Source organism: Condylura cristata, unplaced genomic scaffold (genome assembly GCF_000260355.1).
Source record: "Condylura cristata isolate star-nosed mole 26May11 unplaced genomic scaffold, ConCri1.0 scaffold00011, whole genome shotgun sequence".
Lineage (NCBI taxonomy): Eukaryota > Metazoa > Chordata > Mammalia > Eulipotyphla > Talpidae > Condylura > Condylura cristata.
Window position 1 is genome coordinate 35,993,842 of NW_004567112.1, and position 23,444 is coordinate 36,017,285.

At 31.4% G+C, this 23,444-nt stretch overlaps 1 protein-coding gene across 2 annotated transcripts in view; it reads right to left on the reverse strand.

Annotated features, from left to right (window-relative positions):
- ADK (adenosine kinase) overlaps positions 1-23,444 on the reverse strand; it is a 387,062-nt gene that overhangs the window by 248,755 nt on the left and 114,863 nt on the right. For both annotated transcript variants that reach the window (XM_004680753.2, XM_004680754.2), the window contains exon 4: positions 10,517-10,595. In XM_004680753.2, the coding sequence (XP_004680810.1) occupies positions 10,517-10,595 (79 nt within the window). The remainder of the gene's footprint in view (positions 1-10,516; positions 10,596-23,444) is intronic.

Below are 23,444 nucleotides of genomic sequence, written 5' to 3' on the forward strand. Positions count from 1 at the left end.
AGGGAAATGCACGGGACTATGGTGGTGGCACAGGGGTGATTTGGTGATGGGAAACCCGTGGGGATTACAATTGAGATGAAAAAAAAATGTGAAAAATGATGTAAAAATAAACTTTAAAAAAAAAAAATAACAATGAAATAAGACTTCACTGGTAAAGGGGTAAAAATTACAAAAATGCTTATATTATAACCATAAGTAAAATTGAAAAGTGATTACATCCTAAAAATGCTTTTAAAATTTAATATAATAGCACAAAATGTGTTGTTAAGCAAAATTCAAAACTTTCATTGAACCTTCAAAAGTTAAGCTAATTTGTTCATTGTTCTGCATAAAAAATGGAATTATGACATTATTTTCTTAAGTATGATGGATCTCTTGTAACTGCATAGATTCAAGAGAAAACAAAAATCTTAAAAAGGTATCATCAGAGTCTCTAATTTTACTTCATTTTACCTAGTAATTGATAAATCCTATTTACATTCCATTATACAAGTGAGTCTATTAAAACAGTGAGAGTTACATAAAAATCAATATGTATGGCACCAACTTTTAGGGTACCACTGAAATCTTGCAGAATGAAAATAAAACATTAAAACTCCATGATTTAAAAGGCCTAAAATCAAAACTAAATTAATTATACAATACAGATGAGGTTATTTTTTTTTAATTGATCATTTGATTATATGGCAGGCACAATTCTAAGTCATCTGAGTATGTTACCATATCCAATTCCCTACAAAACTGGTATTATTTATTGAGTTATCATCTGTGATTTCATTTTGCTTGTGCGGGAACTATTGCGAGTCACTCAGTATGTAAATGGAAGAAACAGGTATTTGCCTCCAAAATCTATACTTTGTTTATATGACCTGTCAAGAGGTACAAATATGTCATATTCAAAGAAAAAAATAAATTGATTAAAAGAAATATATATAAATTATTTTTGTAGCTTTCAAAAAATAAGTAACATTAATACAAAGCATGGAACTAATCAGTAAAGAAAAATACATGTTTCTCACATAGGTTTATATAGCTGTTCAAGTACTCAGAAAATGTCCACTGAGTGTCTTCTAAGTGACAAATATTATTGAGACACAGAATATTGTGGGGAAAGGAACAAAAACCCTATCCTCATAATGCTTATATTTTAGTGAATATAAAGGTGATAAAAGGAGAAAAAACTAAAATACTATTTTTAGCAATAGGCTAAAAAGGGAAAACAATTATGTAGTCAACTCATTCTTACTGTCTTCTTACTGTAAGTTGTTAAACAACTATTAACTTACTATTCTTACTGTAAGTTGTTAAAATACTATAATTAGATTAAGTGCTCCATAACATGAAGCATGAACCTGCAACTATAAGTCAGTATTAAAAATCTCCAAAGAGTTTTCAAATCTTGATACAGCAATAGTATATGAAAAAGGAATAAACAAAAGTAATTATGAGAAACTTGATTTTAAGGGGCATAAATAAATATCAAGGATGCAAAGAAAGGTAATAACTAGAAAGTAGTAGAATAGGTAAAGGAACATTCTATCTGAATGCAAATAACTACATCTGTTAATATCAGCAATATTATTTAAATATATTTCACCAAAATATAGTTCTGGTGATTACCAGAAAAGCAGGAGGGAAAATGAGTGAAATTTTTTTCACTTCCTCCTGTAAGTGAAAGCATTAGAAAGAATGACAGCACATCATACAATTTACAATACACATGGGAGTAGGAAAATCTTTAAAATAATCTAAAATTATTAGGTAATTAATTATTTTTTTGAATCAGTAGGTATATGTCATTATACTGGATCAAAACACTAAATATAAAATGTATCCCCAAGTTAATTTTTAAATTATAAAAAATGCCAACGAATATATAGATAGATAAAATGATTGTAAAAACTAAGCCAGAGTTGAAGTAAGATTTTGTTTGAAAAAAAAAAGTTCTACAATTATCTGGACTAAATAGTTTAGCAATAATTTAAAACTTTCTGAACCAGAGATACTTTACTTTCCATTTTTTTCCCTTGTGGTAGGAGGATATAGGAGCTGAAGACAAAGAAGAGAGAGAAAATGATCTAGACAATTAAGTTAGGAATGTGTTTCCTAATTCCTCTGTCATGTTGACTTATACCCCAAGTCCCATGGTCCTGGCTATTAGGAACAGTTTAAGAAGTATCTCCCACCTGTCTTTGCATTCTTGATAATTTACTGCAAGGAGCCATTCTTTTCCATCTGACTAGGTAAGACTAAAGGATGCCTCCTAGTTCATTTATGCAAAAGATGGACACATAAATTCAAGATTCCTGTTCTTTGCCTCAAGACTGAATTAATAAAACTATACCCAATAGCCATTTTGGGAAAATACCTACTGTCTGACTTAAGGAACCTTTTGTTATGTTTTCCTCCTTCCCTTCACCCTCTGATCTTTGCCCACTCTCAGTCCAAGTCCTTGTGCTACTTCTCCTAATAATCTCTCATAAAGACAGGTTAATCTCAAGGTAACAGTTTGAATCTGCAGTCCCATCAAATTGGCTTTCACTGTATCAATTCCATTTCCTTATATCAGGTTCATTCTAGTCTTGCTCACTCCTCCTTTTAAAAGAAATAGATCTGTGAGACACTTGTAGATTGTATAGCGCTAATATGTTCCTTCCTGCACCCCTACACCTCATGTCTTAGAATAAGTCTTATGAGTAAAATCTCCCTTTACAGGACTCATTTATTTTTTATACAGCAAAAGATTACATTCCAGTATCAAAAATAAAATATAAGTCTAGATATAATCTAAGTACTGACCAGCCTAGAGACAGTAGTCTTTGTTATCAGAGGGTTCAAATAAATAACATAAAGGGGGAAAGAAATTCACTCATTTAGTTGCCCATTACTATTAAGCACTGTGTTATACAATGTGAATCTAGTGATGAATCAAAGAAAAGTACATTATCAAATGGTTTGTATGAAGTTAGAAGGGAAGATGGAATTAATCAAAGAATATAACAAGCAAATACATAAACTCAGCTGGGATAATCTATATAAAAAGATATTCATGTTCCTGTTAAGAGCTTATCATACAGAGAAATGAAAAGTCAGAAAGATAATTTGTCTCAGGAAATGACAACCGAATTGAGATGGAAAAAAAAAATGGAGGGGGTAGAGTATGTAAAGGACCACTTTTGGCTGAGAAAAGTACACATGGGAAGATAAAAAGTAACACTCAACTTTATGGGCCAATTTAAACAAATAGATTCAAACAAAGAAGCTATGAGAAACAGTAAAGTTGGGAGTGATTCTCAATTACACTGGCATCCAGAGGCCTAACAATAAGTATTTGTAAAAAGAGGCTGATTAAGGCCAAAACTTTAGCTTAAATTTTGACATAGAAACCTATAAAGAAGTCTAAGAAAAGTTACTGAGCATACATTGTAGAATTTACCTTGAAAGATAAACATTTATGAAACTGCCCAAGGTATACAATAACTGGGAACTGATCAATATTTCCTTCGTTAACAGACTATTTTTCATTTAAAGATTTATTTATTTATGCATGCAGAACTGGGGTGCAGGCAGAGGTACAGGGGCAGTGAGAGGATTCAGTAGAGAAGCTTTAGCTTCTTAGCGCTGTGCTTTAACCCACTGTGTCACCAGGGAGAGCCCAAACAGACTATTTTTTTTTACAAGGAAATTTATAGTAAGCTTATTTAGATCATTGAAACCAGAATTTAGTTAGCATAAAATATATGTAAACTTTATGTGATAAGAACCAAACTCAGTTATAAAGAGACAAATATAATTTTTCCTTCTGCATTCAATTACCAATTATCAATGACTAACCTCTATGGACTCCAACCAAGAATCTTTCCAACAACAGTAAACAACAAAGAGCTTCCAAGTCAGTAACGAGAACAAACTGGCTAACCACATAAAACACTCAAGAGCTTAGAAGTGGAATAAACTTTATTCAACTTCTTAATATTCATCAAAACAAAGCCAATGACAGTTTTATGGTCCACTATTTTATCTTCTATTTTTGGAGAATTCATTTTGAGATAAATAGTTGAAAAAGAAGAAACAACTGGTGTGTTTTATTGATTTAAGTACACATCATATCACTGGAACTGAATGGGTTAAACCTAACTCAATGGAAATTACAGCCATATATATATTTCAGAATGTAGTAATAACTATAATTTATTAAACTCTGATTATTTATAAATACTTTGCTGCATACAGAATATTTATCATTTAATTCTAAAAACACACCATGTTGAATTAAGTAGCACCAAAACAATTGTGAAAAATTCTGAAACAGGCCAAAAAGATGGTAGATGTCATTAGTGGCAGTGTATACATTGTTTAGATCACTGAGAAGAACATGAAAAACAAATTAAAAGTATCATTTAGGAAAACAAAACACTGCTTTCTTCATCTTATTTTACCTGCTAAAGTCTACCATAATCTAATTCAACAAGGAAAACTGATGACAAAGAAGGGCGATATTAATTCATTTTGCAATTTCTTTCACATGTGAATATTCAATTTTGTAAAACTCAACTCACTTAAAATTATTCCTTAATCTTAAAATTGGTGCTAATGGGAACTTCCTTTTTAATGACAAAAAGTTCTGATAAAATCTTGTATTTCATCATCATCTGCCACTCTCTGCTCTAATATTTATAAATCTAGCTATGCTTCTCACAATTCAACAAATGCTCTAGAAGGAAGGTATTAAATCAAATAGTTATTTTTGATCATTTCAATGGCATTTCTTCTTTTTCGATCAAAGCAGTTTAATAATAAGCCTCTTAACTGCTAACAAAATTTTTGCAGAGAAATAGGTCACAAAAGATAATAAATGCTATTAATAAAAAAAATCACATAAATTAACTATTTTTTAAGGATTTTTTTTAAAGACTTATTTATGCATACAAGCCAGAGGTGCAGGGCCTGAGAGAGGACTCACCAGAGACAGAGTGGGGAGCAGAACAGGCAGATGGACGTTGAGGGGAGTAGCAATGGGTCAGGAGAAGTCTGTCATGCCTTGTGGGTCACCTCTGGGGTCGGGGATTGAACTCCCCTGAAGTGGCTGTAGCAGGCTAAGGCCAGTTTGCAGTGCTGCATCCTAACACTTTGCGCCACCAGGGAGGGCCCTAGATTAACTACCTTGTAAAGTTCCACAAGAATTTTACCTTAGAAAATTATGACTCAATTGAAATAGTATAATGCTTTTTGAAGTGTTTTATAATTTTTGTTTCAACATATTTCTATTCATTCAAAAACAATTCCTTCAATGTTTTTAGGATCTAAGTCTTTAGAAAATCAATGCATATTATTTGAGAAAGTTTTAAAACACAATTCTGAAAACAGCTTCATTACATAACACTTGCATAAAAGAAACAAGACTCCCTTTTCCTTACCTCCATGCAAAATATGAATATCCTGTACTAAGCAGTTCTCTCAAAATTAATTAAAAACAAATTACAAATTTAGTTAAAATTATACTAGAAGTCAAAAATAAATGTTGACACTTATTTAACTGAAAGATGAGGAAAGAAAAGATTGAAAAAAATCAGTGATCAGAGAATCATTTTAGAAATTAAAAGACAGTTGTAAGGCTAAGGATTCTAGAACAGATCAAGTAAATGTCTAATGTTTCAGAGAGGCAAAAAGTCCAATATTAATGGTTAATACATCTCATAAAGGAAATAATTCTATAATTAGTATAACGACTATCTAAAGAAAAATGGGGGCCCTCCCTGGGGGCGCAGCGAGCTAAAGTGCAGCCCTGCAAGCGAGCCACAGCTGCTTCAGTATGAGTTCAATCCCCTGCCCTGGAGATGACCTACATGGTGCAGCAGACCTCTCCTGACCACCCCCCACTGCCCCCCCCTGCCCCTCAGCAGTGTACTTCATCAATCTGCCTGTTCTGCTCTCTGCTCCCTGCTCTGTCTCTGGTGAATCCTCTCACTGCCCCTGCACCTCTGGCCTATACCCCAGTTCTATATGAATAAATAATTAAAAAAAAGAAATGGAGAGAGAAGTGTCATTTGACAAGGAATATATACAAGTTTAGTTGTTTTCATGAAATATTTGGAAAATAGCAAAGAAATAACTATTAAATCTAAGAGCTTTGTTTTAAATTAAAAAATTTATTTTGAAAAATGGCAGCTATGAACATGATGGAAAAATTAGTACTCCTTATTATTGCATAGTGTCATAAAATCTATTTAGCTTAAACATGTTGGCAAATGAAAGGGAGAAGAAATAATTCATCCTAATGGTGACCTACTTATAGTCCAGCAACAAAGGATAAGTATATGATCAAATGCTCATATAGGCAATGAAAATTTTTTTAATGAATACATAAAGATCAACAAATCAATTTGCAAGAAACATAGAAATAAAGATCTTATATATCTCAAAGCAAAATAGGATCAAACTTTTAAAAAATTCAGTCACCAAAAGGGGCATAAATCTCAAAAGAGTAAAAAGGTACCTAATTATCAAGGCTGTCCTCGGAAGCCTGAGCCAGTTTACTCAACAGTATACTGAAAATGATGCATACTTGATGCTCTTTGAAAATCTCCAATTCTTTTCAGATTGAAACAGATTGCAAGCAATGGTGAAGATATATGAAACACTACTTAAATTGTCAAGTATGTAAAAAAGTCAAAACTGAAGGCCAGATATACTGGCAAATGTACACACGGGGGAGGAAAAATATAACCCCATAGTTAAGGAACATATAAATGCCTGGCAAATAAATCAAAATAAAACAGCTACATATCCACTAGATCATATAATGAATAATTAGGAAGCAAGTTAGTGGAATGTTAGTTAATGGTTAGTTGTAAATGTTAGTTGTAACATTAACCATCAAGGAGACATATGCATTACAGAAAAAATGAGAGGGAGAAAAGAACAGGAAAAATGTTTGAAGAAATATGGCCACAAATGTCCCAATTTGGATGAAAGACATAAATCCACACATTCAAGAAGTGCAAAGGATCTCCAAAATAATAAATTCAAAGAGATTTGCATCAAGATAACTTAGGAGTTATCAAAAGACAAAGATAGAATATTAGAAAGATTGAAAAGACCATCGTCAGGAATAAAGGGTTCACAGTAAATTTTGAAGTTCATTTCTCTTCAGAAATGACAGATTCTAGGAGGTAGTACAATGACATACTGAAAGTACAAAAGGAACTGTCAACCAAAATTTCTACATGTAGCAACACCGTCTCTTAAGAATAATGGAAAAATTATGACATTCCAAGATGAACAAAAACTAAAAAAGTCTGTTAGAAGAAGTCTGTAAATAGAATATGCCCTATACAAGAAATGGTAAAAAGGAATAGCCCATCAGCCTGAGAGAAAGGTCACTGGATAGTCACCTAATACTTGTTATATTGAACTATATTTCCCCCCAAATTTCTATATTGAGGCCGTAACACCAGAATTTCAGAATTCAATTGTATTTGACACTAGGATATTTAAATGATATCTATATGCTGAGGCCAATTCAATATGATTGATGTCCTTATAAAAATAGTACAGAACACACAGAAAGATACCAGGAACTGCACAAAGGAACAATTATATGAAAAAGTAGCAAGAAAAGAGTATTTGAAAGAATTCAAAGCTGTCAATGCCTTCATCTTAGACAGCTAGCCTCAAGAATGTGAAAAAACAAACTTATTTATTGCCAATATGTAGTAGGCAACAATGACATGTTATTTTTTGTCTCATTAAATAATGAAATATTTTTACTCTTTGTGTTTTCTTCCCAATGATACATTTGGAGCTGTCATCTTCTTTTGTGTGTGGTTAAATGTAAATTTCAATTTGACTTAACAGCACTGCTCTTACCAAGACCACATTCTTGGTGTAGGCCCAAAGTATTGACATCAACTAAATATCCTTTCAACAAAAGCATCTGAGCATGGAATATCTAGGATCATATTTAACCAACTGTAGCAGCTACTTAGATATAAGAATTAGTTTCAAGTTCTACAAATTATCTACCCACCATGAATACCAAAAATGTTGTTTTGGTATAACAATTGCTTATCAATCAGATCCTTTGCATTTATGGATTCATTATACATGTTACACAGGTATAAATGAATATCATTTCAAAATACATTAGTAATTTCAATGTATGCTATCAATGTTGGATTCCAAATAAGTTACAGTTTTAATAAAGAAATAGAGAAAGATCTATTTAACTTGGCTGCATTTTGTGGAGATTTCCCCTTGAGATATAAAATTGTCATATTACAAAAAAAATGTATGTTCATTGATGATTTTTTTTCTAGCTTCTTTATGGTCTTTTCAAGTATGATCAAGTTTTTTGGAGAAATTTTATATAAGTTTCTGTTTAACCACCATTTTTTCTCCTTTCTTATTCATATTATAGAGCCAAATTAGACATGGTCATTCTTCTTGTCTCACAATTTAAAAATATCTTACTGCAGGGCATCTTTCCTAAGTTCAGAAACAATTATTGCCATCTTTTAGGCACATGTGCAAGGGAGTTAATTCCTTCCACTTCCTTAAAAAAAAAATCAAACTAAGCATACAGCCATGATCATTTTTAAAACTCAAAAATGAATACACATGTTCACTATGCTGGCATCAATGTCACAGGTAAACTTGGATGCCATAAAAAAATTATGCACACTAAATGACTTTTAAAAGGTGAGAAATCTATTTATCAAAGTTCTGGAGGCTGAGAAATCTAAGATCCTGGAGTCTGGCCCTAGTTTACACATGGCTACCTTCTTACTGTATCGTATTTTAGAGAGCCATCAGGTTCTTTGGTCTCTTCTTATAATATTTCTTAAGAGATCCTTCAGAAACCTAGTTAAACCGAAGAATTTTTTAAGACCCACTTCCAAACCCCAACACATGGGTGTTAGTACTTCAATACATGAATTAGAAGGACTATAATCATTTTAGCATACACAAAGTGGAACCAATATTTGTATTTATAATTTTTTTTTAGAAATGGGAATAGCAGTTACACCATTTGACATTCCCACCAATAATATACAGGATTCCAATTTCTCTACATCATTTCCAACATTTGTTAATTTATGCACACCAGAGATCTTGTTCTCCATGTGGGCACAGAACAAAGGCACTCGAAGGATACAAAGAAAGGAAGCTATCTACAAGATAAGGAGTTCTTGCCAGAAATCAATCACAATGGCATCTTGACCTTGGACACCCCCAGCCTAGACAACTGTGAGAAAATTAATTTCTGTTGCTTAAGTCAACCATTCTGTGATATTCTGTTAAAGCAGCCTGAGCAGACTTAACATAATATCTAAGGGGGAAAAAAAATTGTACTTTTTCTATTAACCTGAGATCACAAAGTGACCTGCAGGAATTTTATTAAAACAATATGAATCAATTGACAAACACAAAGATCTTCTCCCCAGATCATTGTACAAAAATAATGACTTTAAAGACTAATTTTTATGACCTAAAATATTTTAATACTATGATTAAATTAGAGTTTGGGAAAGTGCAGAATCATTACACTGTGTCTAAATCAACTAAGAGTTACTTCAAAGGAACAAAAATTGATCTCAACTTTGTCAACTTTCTACCTTTCTAGTTCCTTAAGTTAACTAAAATTTAAAGGGAAAGGATTTAAGGAATGAATAATCAAAATAACCAGACCTATGACTACAGTGGGATTTTGAGGAGGTTTTAGTTTGCAATGGTGAGAAACAGAGATATGTAAGGGTTTTAAATGTTCTTCAAAATGATGATCGAAGAAGCACACTATACATTAATCAGAATTAACTTAGAGAAGAGGCATAAATGACATTTGTTAAATGGACTTACTGAGAGATAGAGGTATAGATATATTAACTTATACATACATGAACATATATAAATTAATGTATGTATGTGTATATATATTAAATGATATACCTAGTCAAAATATATGGCCACCTACATACAAATATATCTAGATGTACAGACATATCTGCACATATAATACACATATATTTCTATATGTAACACAAGAAAACTTTCAGCATATTGCTACAGGCATTTTCTTTCTATGTATACTACATGAAATACAGAAGTCATAGTTTGACGATACTTAAAAAAACTAAAAACCTCAAGTTCAAGACACTATATACTGCATTAAAATACAAATAAGAGTAAAGAATACTTAACAATACTATTTGTAAAGTATGAAGTATTCCTAGAAGTCAAAAATATATAAACATTCATAAAAGTCAAAGGAGTCAACATTAAGCAGAAATGCAAATAAACAGCAGACATTTAAAGATGTTCAAGTTTACCAATAACCAAAGAAATGCCAGTTAAAATAATTTTTGTTAATTAGATGGGCAATGACTGCTAACATTACACTCAAAACCAATGAAAAACATTCTTTAGCAACAAAATAAAGATTGGCACAATTATGTACAATAGCCAAAAGTCTAGAATCATTTTGAATTAACTTGAACTTTTAAAATAATTAACCAACCTGGGCCACTTTAATTGAATTCTGGGTAGAGCCACCAGCATGATATTCAACTTTGAATTTTTTTATGAGTTCATCAAACCTATAAGGAAATAACAGCAAAATATTAAGTTAGTATCTGTCAGTTGTGATAATATAAATGCCTCTGCTTAGATGTATAGTAATCAGAAATAGTAGGATTTTTAGAATTATATAATTACATTAAATAAGAGAATTAAAGTACTTATGAAAAATGTTAAATCCCATATTTAAATTTTCCCATATAACTATACAAATTAAACACTTATATACTGATCATAATTAACCATTCAAATAAACAGAAGGTTAAATAAAAACTCCTATTACTGCTTCTAAGTAATATATATCTTCTTACATTAATTGTCACTCTCTAGAGCCCTACATATATTCTACGAGTTTTAAAAATAATGAAACAAATAGTTTGTAATTTAAAGTACCAGGAAAAACTGAGTTGTATGATTACAGAATTTCTTTATCTGGCCAAAAGAGGCCCAGAGAAAGATAACCCAAAGCTCTGATACTTTATTATTTTGGCATACAATAAAAGCTATAGAACATCTCACCAGGAAAACTTACATATTCACTACACGTGAAACTATAGAATATTAATCATGTACTCCTACTACAAACACGTAGTCAAGAGACAATGGACAATGATTCAAATAAGTCATAAATTAGTTGACATTTATTAATCTAGATTACAAATTAATATTGCCTACTACATACCTCTTTTGGATTGCTATAGTAGATTTCTAAGGAGGACAGGTATGTATTATTTACAACCTTTGGTGAGATAAAAAGGGTGAATACATACAAAAAAGTAGAGAAAATTAGAAATATCAAATTATCAGAAAACAAAATTTATGCCATGTAGACAATAAGTGCTCCAGGAGGTATTATCAAAGAGAGAAATTGGGGTGTGATAGTTAAAGATCTCAGACTTGGAAAGTATTTTCACAACTTTAAGTGTATAAAAAGATCCTTTCATGCAAAGGAAAAAATTCATAGAAGCCAAAATATAAGAAGGAGAGATGATTAGATTAGGATATGGAAAATGGTGTTGTAACCACTCCCATGTCTCCAATTACCTTGGAGTCCCACTATAAGTTCCTGTGATGCTAATGAATGCAACAGTAAACAAGTTGAACATTGAAAGCAGTATTTGTAAGTCACTAATAATGTTAATGTAATAACAATAGGAAAAAAACTGCCAATGCACATAGGCACAGATGCAGATAGGTGGCTAGTTGAGAGAGTTTTGGGAATGGTATCTCCTAATTACTTTCAGAATCAGGTATTAGCTAAGAGTGATCTTAGCCAATGGGGTAAATGGGAATATAAATCAATAATGTAAACACAGAGTGATCAATAGCTAGACACAAGGTCCATCTATTTTCAAAAGCAAATGCCTTCAAAGGAATTAAAGGAAAAAAATAAGGTATAAAAAAGGAGAGAAGAAACTACTGAAAATTTTAACATGTAATCTTTTCTAATTATCTGATATAAATCAAATACTACTTCAAATTTTAAAATTTCATATGAATGAAACAATCTGGTATTTATATTTCTCCTTCTATTTCACTTAGTATAATCCCCTATGGCAAATATCCACATTGTCAAAATGGCAAGAGTTCATCTTTTTTTAATAGATGAATAGTATTCCCTCATTATATATACCACATCTTCTTAATCCTCTCATCATTGGGCACTTAGGTTGTTTCCATAATTTAGTCATTGCAAACAGTACTGCCATGAACACAGGAGTGCATATACACTTTCAAATTAGAGCTTTTGCAGTTTTTAGATCAATACCAAGGAGCAGAATTGCTGTATTGTATGGTAAATCTACTTTTAATAGTAGGAGAAACCTCCATGTTGTTTGTTATCCATAGGGATTGAACTTCAATTTTTAAAAAATTAGATGTGAACAAAATAAAGGAAATGACCCACAGAAAAATCAAAGATTTCATGATTATCCCTAAAACTGGGCACCAATCATTCATATATTAAAAAAAAAAAATGCAACTTAGAAATAAGAATTCTCAACAGGAAAATGCCCACAAAGCCAACTAAATTTCTAGCTGTATGTTAGGCAAAGTGCTTTCCATTTTTACAGAAGTCACTCCCTTTTCCCAGTCTTGGCTGCCGGGAAGAAAAAAGCTCAGCATACCTCAGAGGAACAGTAAAGAACAATCTCACACACTATCCTAACATCTCAACAGTATGGAAACAAACATCAACAATTTTTTTTTTGAGCATTTCATTTAGAAAGATACATGAGGGACGACACAAAATATTTACAGTAAAACTAAAAATTTAACTTCCTTAAGAAAGCATTCATAACTGCATGGGGGTTTTGATGGAAGTTCTTTTCTAAACTTTCTCATCTAAACAAATAATAAATGAAAAGGCATCAGTAATTCTAAACAGGTTATACTTATTAAGACCAAATGTTAATAGAATAACGCAGAGAGGAAAAATCCATAGGCAAATTGTTAGATTCAATGCTTTGAAATCTTTTACCACAAATGTTTAGTGGGGTTGAAAAAAATTCACTTAAATGTCAGTTTGATAAAAGCCAAAAGAACATTTACCACATGTGTTTACATTTACGAATATTTTAAAAAGACAGAAAAAGTAACAGTCATTCAAAACTAAGGTTAAGCTATTAGTACATAAGGATTGTAATTTAAAGTTATTTCTCTAACCTCTAATTTTATTTTCTTTGATAAGAAAGCAGTTCTAAGCATGTGTGCCTAAGTCCTTACTCAATTCTAAATGTTTAAAGGTTTAATTATTCCCACTTAGAACTCTAGAGATGAATGAAAGTATTTGCATGTGAGATAAATAAATACAGTGTTAAAAATACTCTGTATATAAGTATAGATGATTAAAGAAAATGAATTCTTTCTAAATTCAGTACATCATGTGCATTAGGGCTCTATCCATTATAAAAAAACACAAAACTTCACTAAACCATTTTACAATTTTCATTAAATACTACAGTTGTTTGACATTTAACTTTAAACCATACAATAAAAAGTCACATGTAAGGAAGAGATGTGCAACAACAGAACAATGGTTCTCAAAATAAGATGTAGCTGCCAGTAAACTTTGATTGCCATCCGTGTTTCCACAGGGAGTCCCAAAACACAAATTATACTTTCTCTTACATCAGTTTGTTTTCACCTATTCTTACTTCTAGAAATACATAAAACCAATAAGGACAGGATGCATTCAAGCAATAATTAGTTTTCTTTAAAAATATCACTCATCAGAAACATTCATCCAACATTTAAATCAAAACATAACATATAGAACTTCTGATTCTGGGTAACAGAAGGACAAGGCCAGTATTCTTACTGACATTAATTGGGAAAATAGAATAAATATAAGTCACTAAAGATACGAGTTTTGAAAGCAAAAAAAGACCAAATAAATTTCCAAGCAGGTGAGAACTGCTCAAAGGACAGGCTCAACGTGTTATTTATTCATTATGTCTACATGGCTCTAGAAAGACAAAATTTCATATTTCAGAGGCCTCAAACATAATATGAAAGGGCCCATTTGCTGAATTCTGAAATGGAATGATTAAGTGAAGAGGGACCAAAATCACCTGTAAAGCACAAAGTTCTGGCATTCTAGTAGTGTTTACAAAGCACAGACAGGCATGGGCGAGGTTGGGGGAGTTTGGGCTGGGGGGGGGGTACAACAACAACATAGTTGGCAAGAAATGAAAGGCCTAGGAGGAATGGAAACTTAAAAATAAAAATAATAATATACAGACATTTTTGCCTAGTGACATGTGAAGCTGGAAATCCAGACTTTGGGTTTAACAGAATCTGGGAATGGGTGGGAGGCATGAGGGTAAATGTAGGATTTCTGTCATAAATAGTGATAAAAGTGAAAACCAAACACTGGAAGCAAAAAGTTTCCTACTTGAAATATCTTGTCAACTGCTAAAGGTGGGTCAGTTAGGTCAATAAGGAATTAAACTGGAAATCTTTGAGTACATGTATCATTGTTCTTGTGGACTGTTTCACAACAGATGAGAGAAAAACCCAGTGTCTCAATTAAAAGTCCTAGAAGGTCAAGATCAGAAAGGGAGGCAAACAAGAAAGACTGAATGAATCAAAATTGATAATCAACTTTGACTAGCTTAAGTCTTGATTTTAGTAAGGCCATTAGTCTTCACATCATTCCATATCAAAGCCTTAGAGAAAAAAGTCAACAACGGTAGAAGACACAATATGAATGATTTACAATTCTTTTATCAACAGTGTCTAGTAAACAATAAACAATTGGTAGTTATGCAAAAGGGAAGATAACTTGACTAAAAACTAAAAGGAAAATTCAAGAGAAAAACTTGCATAAATATTCTGGAAATAAAGAAAATTCAAAAAAGTATAATATTTGCAAGGAAAATATGTATAAAGTCAGAGATAATGAAAAGTTCAGAGGATTAGTTTTTTTTTTTTTTTAAAGATTTATTTATTTATTCATACAGAACTGAGGTACAGGCCAGAGATGCGGAGGGTGAGAGGCTTCACCAGAGACAGAGTAGGGAGCAGAACAGGCAGATCGACGAAGTACACTGCTGAGGGGAGCAGCGGGCGGGTCAGGAGAGGTCTGCCACGCCATGTGGTCACCTCCTGGGCAGGCAGGAATCGAACTCATGCGGAAGTGGCTTAAGCTTCTTGGTGCTGTGCTTTAACCTGCTGCGCCACCAGGGAGGGCCCGGTTTAGTTTTGTTTTTTTTTTTTTAAAGAATAAATATCTAGAAATGAATGATTTCATATGAAATTTAAGAATTCATTGGTCAAAAAAATTTTTTAAAGGGCTTATCTCTCTGTACCTTGCTAATATTTAGATATGATTTCAGTCATAAAAGTATGCAACACAAGTGAGAAAAATGAAACCCCAGTTCTTTAGCTAGAGAGCCAAAAAGAACTTGGGGAACCACAAGGTACTAGGACTCTTAAAACATCTGAAAAAAACTAAGCAAAGAAATAAATTATATAAAGAAAACCAAATGACAATTCAGTAACTGTTAAGTTTAAAACTCACTAGATGGTTACAACAGCAAAATGTTTCAGAAGACAGAAGGAAGAGTCAGTATATTTCAAGATCAATAAAAATGTTCCAGTTGAACAACATAGAGAAATGATTTGTAAAAAAATGAACAAACTCAGACACCTATGGAAAATACTAAAATAACTAGATTTTATGTCATAGATAACATAAATGCAGTGTAGAATTATGTTTTGTAGAAGTAATGTCTTAAGACGTTCCTTACTTGATTAAAGACAGACTTCTACAGTCTTACAAAATACATGCAGAAATTCCAAATAGGAAAAAAGCTCAAAGAAATCCATGATCAGACACAAGGGGAAAACGTAGAGAATGACTGGGTAGAAATCAATATCTAAGAAGAAAAGATACCAGTAAAAAAGAAGGGAGACTCCCACCACAAAAACAAAGAACAAGGAGACATTGAGATTTCAAGAAGAAAGCAGTATCCAGAGAGGTCAAATTCCTTATTATGAACATGTAAGCCAAATTTTGTCAATGATTAAAATATGATTTCATATTACCAGTCATCAAGATAGGCATTAATCTTTAATAATTAAAAGCAAAGTCTCTGCTCAGAGTAGATACTAAGATGTTAACCCACTTTACCTCAATAAACATAATTTGGTAATTAAGTAAATAAATAAATAAAAAGCAAAGCCTCTGGTGTCAGACAGACTGGCTTTAATTTTATGTTCATATAATTGTCTGACATGGGGCAAGTAATTTGAATTTTCTCAGATTAGTTTTCCTCATTTGTAAAACATGGCATTAAGGACTGCATGTTTTTGCATTCCACAATATTTGAGTATAGTGCTTAACAGATATCGGGCATGTACATGGAGAAAAAGGATAAATAAATGAATGGGTAGATAGTTGGACAAAAAGAGGAAGAATGAGGTCCTCTTGCTGCTGCTGTTTAGATTTTAAGAAAGTGCAACTATCAATCTACACTCATTTTAGCAAAATTAAATTTATCTTGAATGCTTGTTAAAAGATTTAAACACTGATTTTGATTTTGCCTACATCATAAATACCCACTAGACATTGGGTAGAAAATTAGGCAAAAGATGTAAGAGAAAAATGGAGATAAGAATATTATTATATAAGAGAAAATACACTATAATATATAAAGTTTTAGTTAACACTTACAAATGATTTTAAAAAAACAAATAAAATTATTTCTTCACAACTGAGATCAAACAGGGAGCTGCTACTTACATCCCAATAGCATTCAAGATGAGGAAAAAGTATGTGTGTATGTTCATGTGCGTGGCACACTACTTCACTTTCATTTTATTTAGTAATTCTTATCTTTCTTTCATTTAATATAAAACATTACCACTCTGTTGTGAGAGTTATGCCAGGGACTTGAACACAGTAAGCATCCCGCAAATATTACCACCTACTACTATAATTTGTGGAGGAATAACTTAGTTGCTGGTTTGGCAGAGAATATTAATTAGGTTATCTTCTCAAAAAAGAACTAAATGATTGACTGACATCTTTAAAATTTTAAATTCAATCTTCCCAACATTTTAGCAAATAGTTGATGCAAAACATTCTCAGCCCCTACTTTACTAAGTAATGAAGAATAAAATCTTTGCAATAAACAATCTATGAAGGGATAAAATCTATGCATCTAATAGCATCTATTGCACAGATTCTATTTAAACAATCACCCAAATGTCACAATTATATAAATACTAACCTCATTACAATGTTGATTCAAAAGCACCTACAACACACAATACTAATTCTTACATTACTATTAATGCAATTCTCCTTTTGATGTTACTTTTTAAAGCAAGGACTTTAAAAATTTATCAGTATAGTTTTAGCTTATGCATATCTTTGCAACAAAACATTAAAACCAATATGAAAAGTGTTTAGATACTGAGGAGATGTTTTGTTTCATCTTCCTAATACTACAAACAGAGATTCCAATAAAGAAAACCACAAGTTTGCTAAAGTTTAAAACATCTGGGGAATATCTTAAGATATTCATTCTTAAGAGCTCCAAGTTAAAGAACAGCCTGAAGGGTAGATGATAAATTTGCTCTAAAAGTGGAAGTGTGTTTTTAATCCCATTGAATATAAACAGACTTTAGAAAAAGAAAAAAGAAAAAAGAAACTATAATTTGGAAGCCAAGTGCCAAGAGACAAAAACGCTGTATGAAAGAAAAGTCTGAAACATTAAGGCACAATTAAAAATACATAGAACTTAGTTATATTAAAACCATGAGAATATAATGATTTTACTGATATTGGTAAAATGCCAGTAAACCTTTGTAATTACAAACTGAAGAATATTAAGAAATGGGTTCAGGTTCCAAATTTTTTGTGAAAAATGTTTCTGTAGCTATAAATTTTCATGAGATATAATTATTTAGAAATATTTAAATTGAATATATATCTTTCTTTTATATCAAGTCAGTATTAATGCAAAATTTGTTTCATTAAAAAAGTCCTTGCCAATACATACAATATAACATGTAGTAAGGCATGACACATAAGATCCTTCAACTCATTTATATTTAAAATAAAGCTGCAAGTGAAACATACTAGTTTGAATAAAGTATTGATACTGATTTTTTTTTTTTTAAATAAACAACAGTGACTCAATATAATCTAGAGCTTATCATTTACTGGTGAAATTTCTTTCCCAGCATTACAAATATTTAAATTGTATCATGTAACCAAATGTTTCCAAATTTGAATATTTTTAGAGTTTTCTAAATTCAAGAACCCTAAAATGTGAATAATTAATTTTGTTCATAACTGGCTTCTAACTAGATATACAATTATTCTTTCAGTCAAGAAAACTCTATTTCTCTGAAATAGACTATGTAGCCTTTGTGGGTAATGAGAAAAGTTTAAGAATATTATTCAGGTAATTATAGATAAATTATCTGAAGACAAATTAAAAAAAAACTTTCTGCTGATTAAGTAAAAATGTAACCCTTTTTTTTTATATTTCAATTTACTAATGAGAATGTGATTTTTATTTGAGGAAAAACACTTCATTTAATGGTGTTCAAAGTTACTGTCCCCATCATCAAAAATGATTACAAATGTTCATTTGTTCATACTCTATAACAAGATTTTACATATTTCAACTTTGAAAATATCTTTTCACAAAAATAAATTTTGGCAAATAGCAATCCACAAGACTAATTTTAATTGAGCACATTCATTGCATAGAAGACATTTATAGAATTTTCTACTGGATCTCTTGATAATCATCCTTTAGCATTTCACAACACTGTAGATTTTAATCACTACCAATTCACGGTTACGTGGAACCTCCTCAGTTACACTGTTAGAGGATTTTGAAATCAGTAAGTTTCCTTTGTATTTTCATCAAGGTCTAAAAAAAAATACTGCTGGGACTTTAAAATGGGAATATATATCTGCTACAAACGTATAAAGAAATGGAGACATCACTTCTTGTTTTAACTTCTGACAGAATTAGATATATTTAAAGTAGCTTGACATTCCTTGTGATTCAAACCACATTAGTCATTGTGAAATCCTACCACAGACTAAGTTTCACAAATAAATGCTGCTTTGCCTGGCAATTAAGAAACATACAAAAATATTTTTAAAAAGTAATTTTCAAAACTATTTTAAATTCCATGAAAGAAGTTAAAGGTGCTTTCTGTCTAAAAATTTTAAGACTAGGAATTCAAATATTGCTTTAATCAAACTGATAGAAGGCAGAGCAAGGTACATAGCTCAAATTTCTGACAAGAAATTACGGAATTATCTCTTTTTAATATCTAATGAAGCTTATTGTTTATACTAGTTATCTAATAATAAACAACAGATTTCAATAATAAAGGACAGCTTTGAGTATATTTCACAATTTGCTAACTACAATAATAAACTGATTAACCCTAGACTTTGAAAACATCACATTTTCAAGAACTCTGTGAGTGCAACAAACCCTTTTTCTGTCCCATGCATATTTTTATGATGACCAGTTGTAACATTTTAAATGACCCTACTTCAGATTATAAAGAAATAGTATTATGTTCACTTCTTTGAAAATATTCTTGTTTTCCTGCATTGTTCCACACAGACTTTTCATGGAGGCTATTTAATTTTTCAGTCACTTTTAAGTCAGCATTATTTCTTTGAATAAACTATGAGAGCAGTTAAGTATCTGCTGACTCATCAAAAGCTATGGAAAACCAACTGAAAGCATTATCTTCTTTAATTGACTATTGATGTCACTACCAATGTTCTCAATTCTTTGAGCAATTATTGTTGCCAAAGGCTAATAACAAAGTCTTAAATTTATTTTCTTTAAACACATTTCTTAGGCTACTACAATAAAGCATGGTGTAATTAACTTACCTTTGGTAAATGGCTCTTTGCCTGACTAACAAATGAGCCACATTAAACCTTACTTTGAGTGCAGCCGTATTTTCACTGCTCTCTGTGGGTGAGAGTGGGAGTGTGTGAGAGTGGGAGTGTGTGAGAGTGGGAGTGTGTGAGAGAGAGAATGTGTGTGTAAAAAATTCTTCTGTGATGAGATATTTTAAATGTAATTTTTATGAGATTTGCTTTTCTGTGAGTTTGGCATATTGTTAAGAGTTTTAGCCCAACAATGGCAATGTATACTTCTACTCTTCTAATAAAAAATATTAAACCCAGTATTTACTATTTAATTTAATAAAATGATCCACGACCCAGTGTTCCTTAAAACTATGAGATCCAAAGATCCCTTTTCTCTTCATTTTTGTGTTCGATATGAGAGGTAAGAAAAGTAATAAAAATAAATAAAGTGTTAATGGCACAGTAACAAATATGGTGCTTGAATTATAACTGCATCAATGAAATGTGTAGTGTGCCAGGAAGAAGTGTGAAGCAGTGAGAAAAATCTGTGCTACAATGACTCAATTTTGCAACAAGTGGAAAAGCAGTCATAGATAATACATAAATGAATAAATCTGAGAATCTGCCAATAAACAGATTTGAATTTTGTGTAACTTTGATATCGCATAATAGTTCACTCCCCAATCATTTAAAAATATAAATAAAACTCCTCATTAGCTATAGACCATATAAAAACAGGTGATGGGACAGTTCTGGGCCACAGATTACAGCTAGTCAACCCCCAATTGAAAGAAGTCACTTATTAACTTGGACTCTGTTTGCTTTTCTCTAACGTGCAAAATAATGACTGTTGTACTACCTACCACAGAAGCCTATGAAAAAGATCATCAAAGATAATATATGTGAACAGATTCTATTTTACATTCACAAGATACTGATTGTACAATGCCAGGCTGTGTGGCTCACGTAATGAGAAAATAACATGGTTAATAACTTTTACTTTCCATGAATTTACAAACTAAGTGAGGAACTATGACGTAAACAAAAGAACTACTGACTATCCTGTGTTAATTACCAGATGAAGTCAATCAACTCCACCAACATAATAAACAATTATATAACATTTATACTGGCACTTCAGAATTTCAGTAGGCATGAACAAACACCAAAACTGCACCCTGAAACATTTTAAATAAAATGATTTGTTTCAGCAACCAAGCATTTCAGGAGTATACTCTAGCACCTACAGTCTCTCTTTTTATTCTCTAGAATAAGTATCTAGGCTGTGTCTAATTCTTTCCTTTTTACCAGAAAGACAGGACCAAATACCTTCACACCATGTAGTTCACAAGTCAAAGGGCATCTGAAAATTTAGTAATATAAATTGTTCCTTCAAAGAGATTTTGGCACTTTATATCCCCACAGTATTATTAATCTCTTAATCTTTGCCCATACTATACAATGCAAAAATTAGCATAACAAGTTTATTTTGAATTCCTCTTATGAGAAGATAAACACCCTTTTATATATTTAGTTACCATTAATAATATTTTTTCTATCTGTTCAGACCTTGTACATTAAACCATGCCATTGCTTTTCTTAATGATTTTTAGCTCTTCACATATTAAAGTAGAACACTAATACATTCAACAATTATGTTTTATTATTTTTTTTAAATTGTCTTCTCCCTCTACACAAACTTTTTTGATATTTTTATATGAACAAGCATCTTTCAAGAATCTAAAAAGGGAACCGCAAATTAAAGAAAATAAGGAAAAGACACAAGGAGTTAAATATGCAAAAATAGAACACAGGAATATTCTGTAAGGGAATAACAAATTCAAGGTTAATAAAGCTGATAAACTCAATAAACTCTTACACCAAAAAATAAACAAAACTAATAATCACTAACAGAAAAGCAAAAGTATACATCTCCATAAGCCAAATACATACTAAAAGAACACAAGAATATATTATAAATAAGGTTATTTTAATATTTAGGCAAAATGTACAAATTCTATCAATAAAAATTTTACCAAAATTGAGTAAGAATAAATGTTAAAAATTTAGCAACTTTTAATGGAATATTCATCATGCCAGGTCTTCATGGCATGACGGGTAATTCTACCAATTATCTAAGAAATAACACCAAGCATAGTTAAAATCATCCAAATAGGTTAAAAAAAAAAAGAGGTAAATGCCCAAATTTGTATCCACATTCAAATGAAGAGAATCTATTTATGAAGATATTATTAAGAAAGTAAACATTCAAATGTCAGAATCAAAGAAGGAATTTGCCAAATAAAATTAATCAGAACTTGAATATAAAAAGAATTCTTAGGAGCTAGTCAAAACAGTACTAAGTAATGCGACAAAAAATTGGGAAAAATTGAAACATGCAATCCACCAAAAATTTCACAAAATACACATACATATGTATTGTCAATAGATAATAAAATGCTTAACCTCCTTAATAGTCATCATTAAAAAAATAAAACTAGAATGAAATTCCACTATTCACCCATCAGTATGTCTAAAAAACAGTTTTCTACACTTAAAATACAAGTGTAACAACTGGAATGCTTAGTTCTGATGATGGAGACACTCTAGAAATCTTTCTCCGCAATATCTAATGAAGTTCAAGACAAGCATAACCATTGACCTAGTGTTTCCATTCCTAGGTATAACATGTGTGTCTAACAAAAATGTGTGCACATGAACACCAACAGTAACATGTAAGAATGTTTATAACTAGCACTGTAACAGAGCCAAATTAGAATAACCCAAATACCTGTCAACTGTATAATATGAAAGTCATTTGGGGTAGATTTAAACAGTGGAAGAAGTCACAGAAAAGAAATGAACAAAACACTATTACATGCAAAAACAATGTGGATAAAGCACACAGAGTGAGCTAGAGAGAAAAAATACACACTATATGACTTCATTTAAAGTACAAAAACAGCAAAGCTAATCTCTAGTGTTATAAGTCAGGAGAGTGGATACCTTTGGGGGTAAGGAGAGAGGCCAGGGTTTCTTCTGGGATGTTAGCCAATTCTATTTCTAGAATTGGATGGTGGTTAAACAACTATGTTTACTTTGAAGTAATTCTTTCAACTGTACATTTAAAATTTGCATACTTTTCTGTGGGTGTTATACTTTAATTCACTAAAAGTTAATAAAAGATGAAAGTTGAATTCTACTTACGCATTTTTAGCACCTATGAAAATGCTGAAATAAAATTTCTCCAAAAATCTATTAATAAACTGCACTTGTTTAAGTTCAATTAAAGAATTAAAATCACATAGTCAAATGGGGTAAGTTTCGCATAAAGAATTACTGCTTCTGACAAAGGAGTAATTAAAATGTGCAAAATAAAAACAAAACAAACAAACACCATATGGTACTCTACGGCTGACTCCAGGGTACCCAGGAAGAAAAAACATGTAAAGAATCCCAGACATGATTCGATTTAGTTTAGTTGCTAGATAGCACAAGT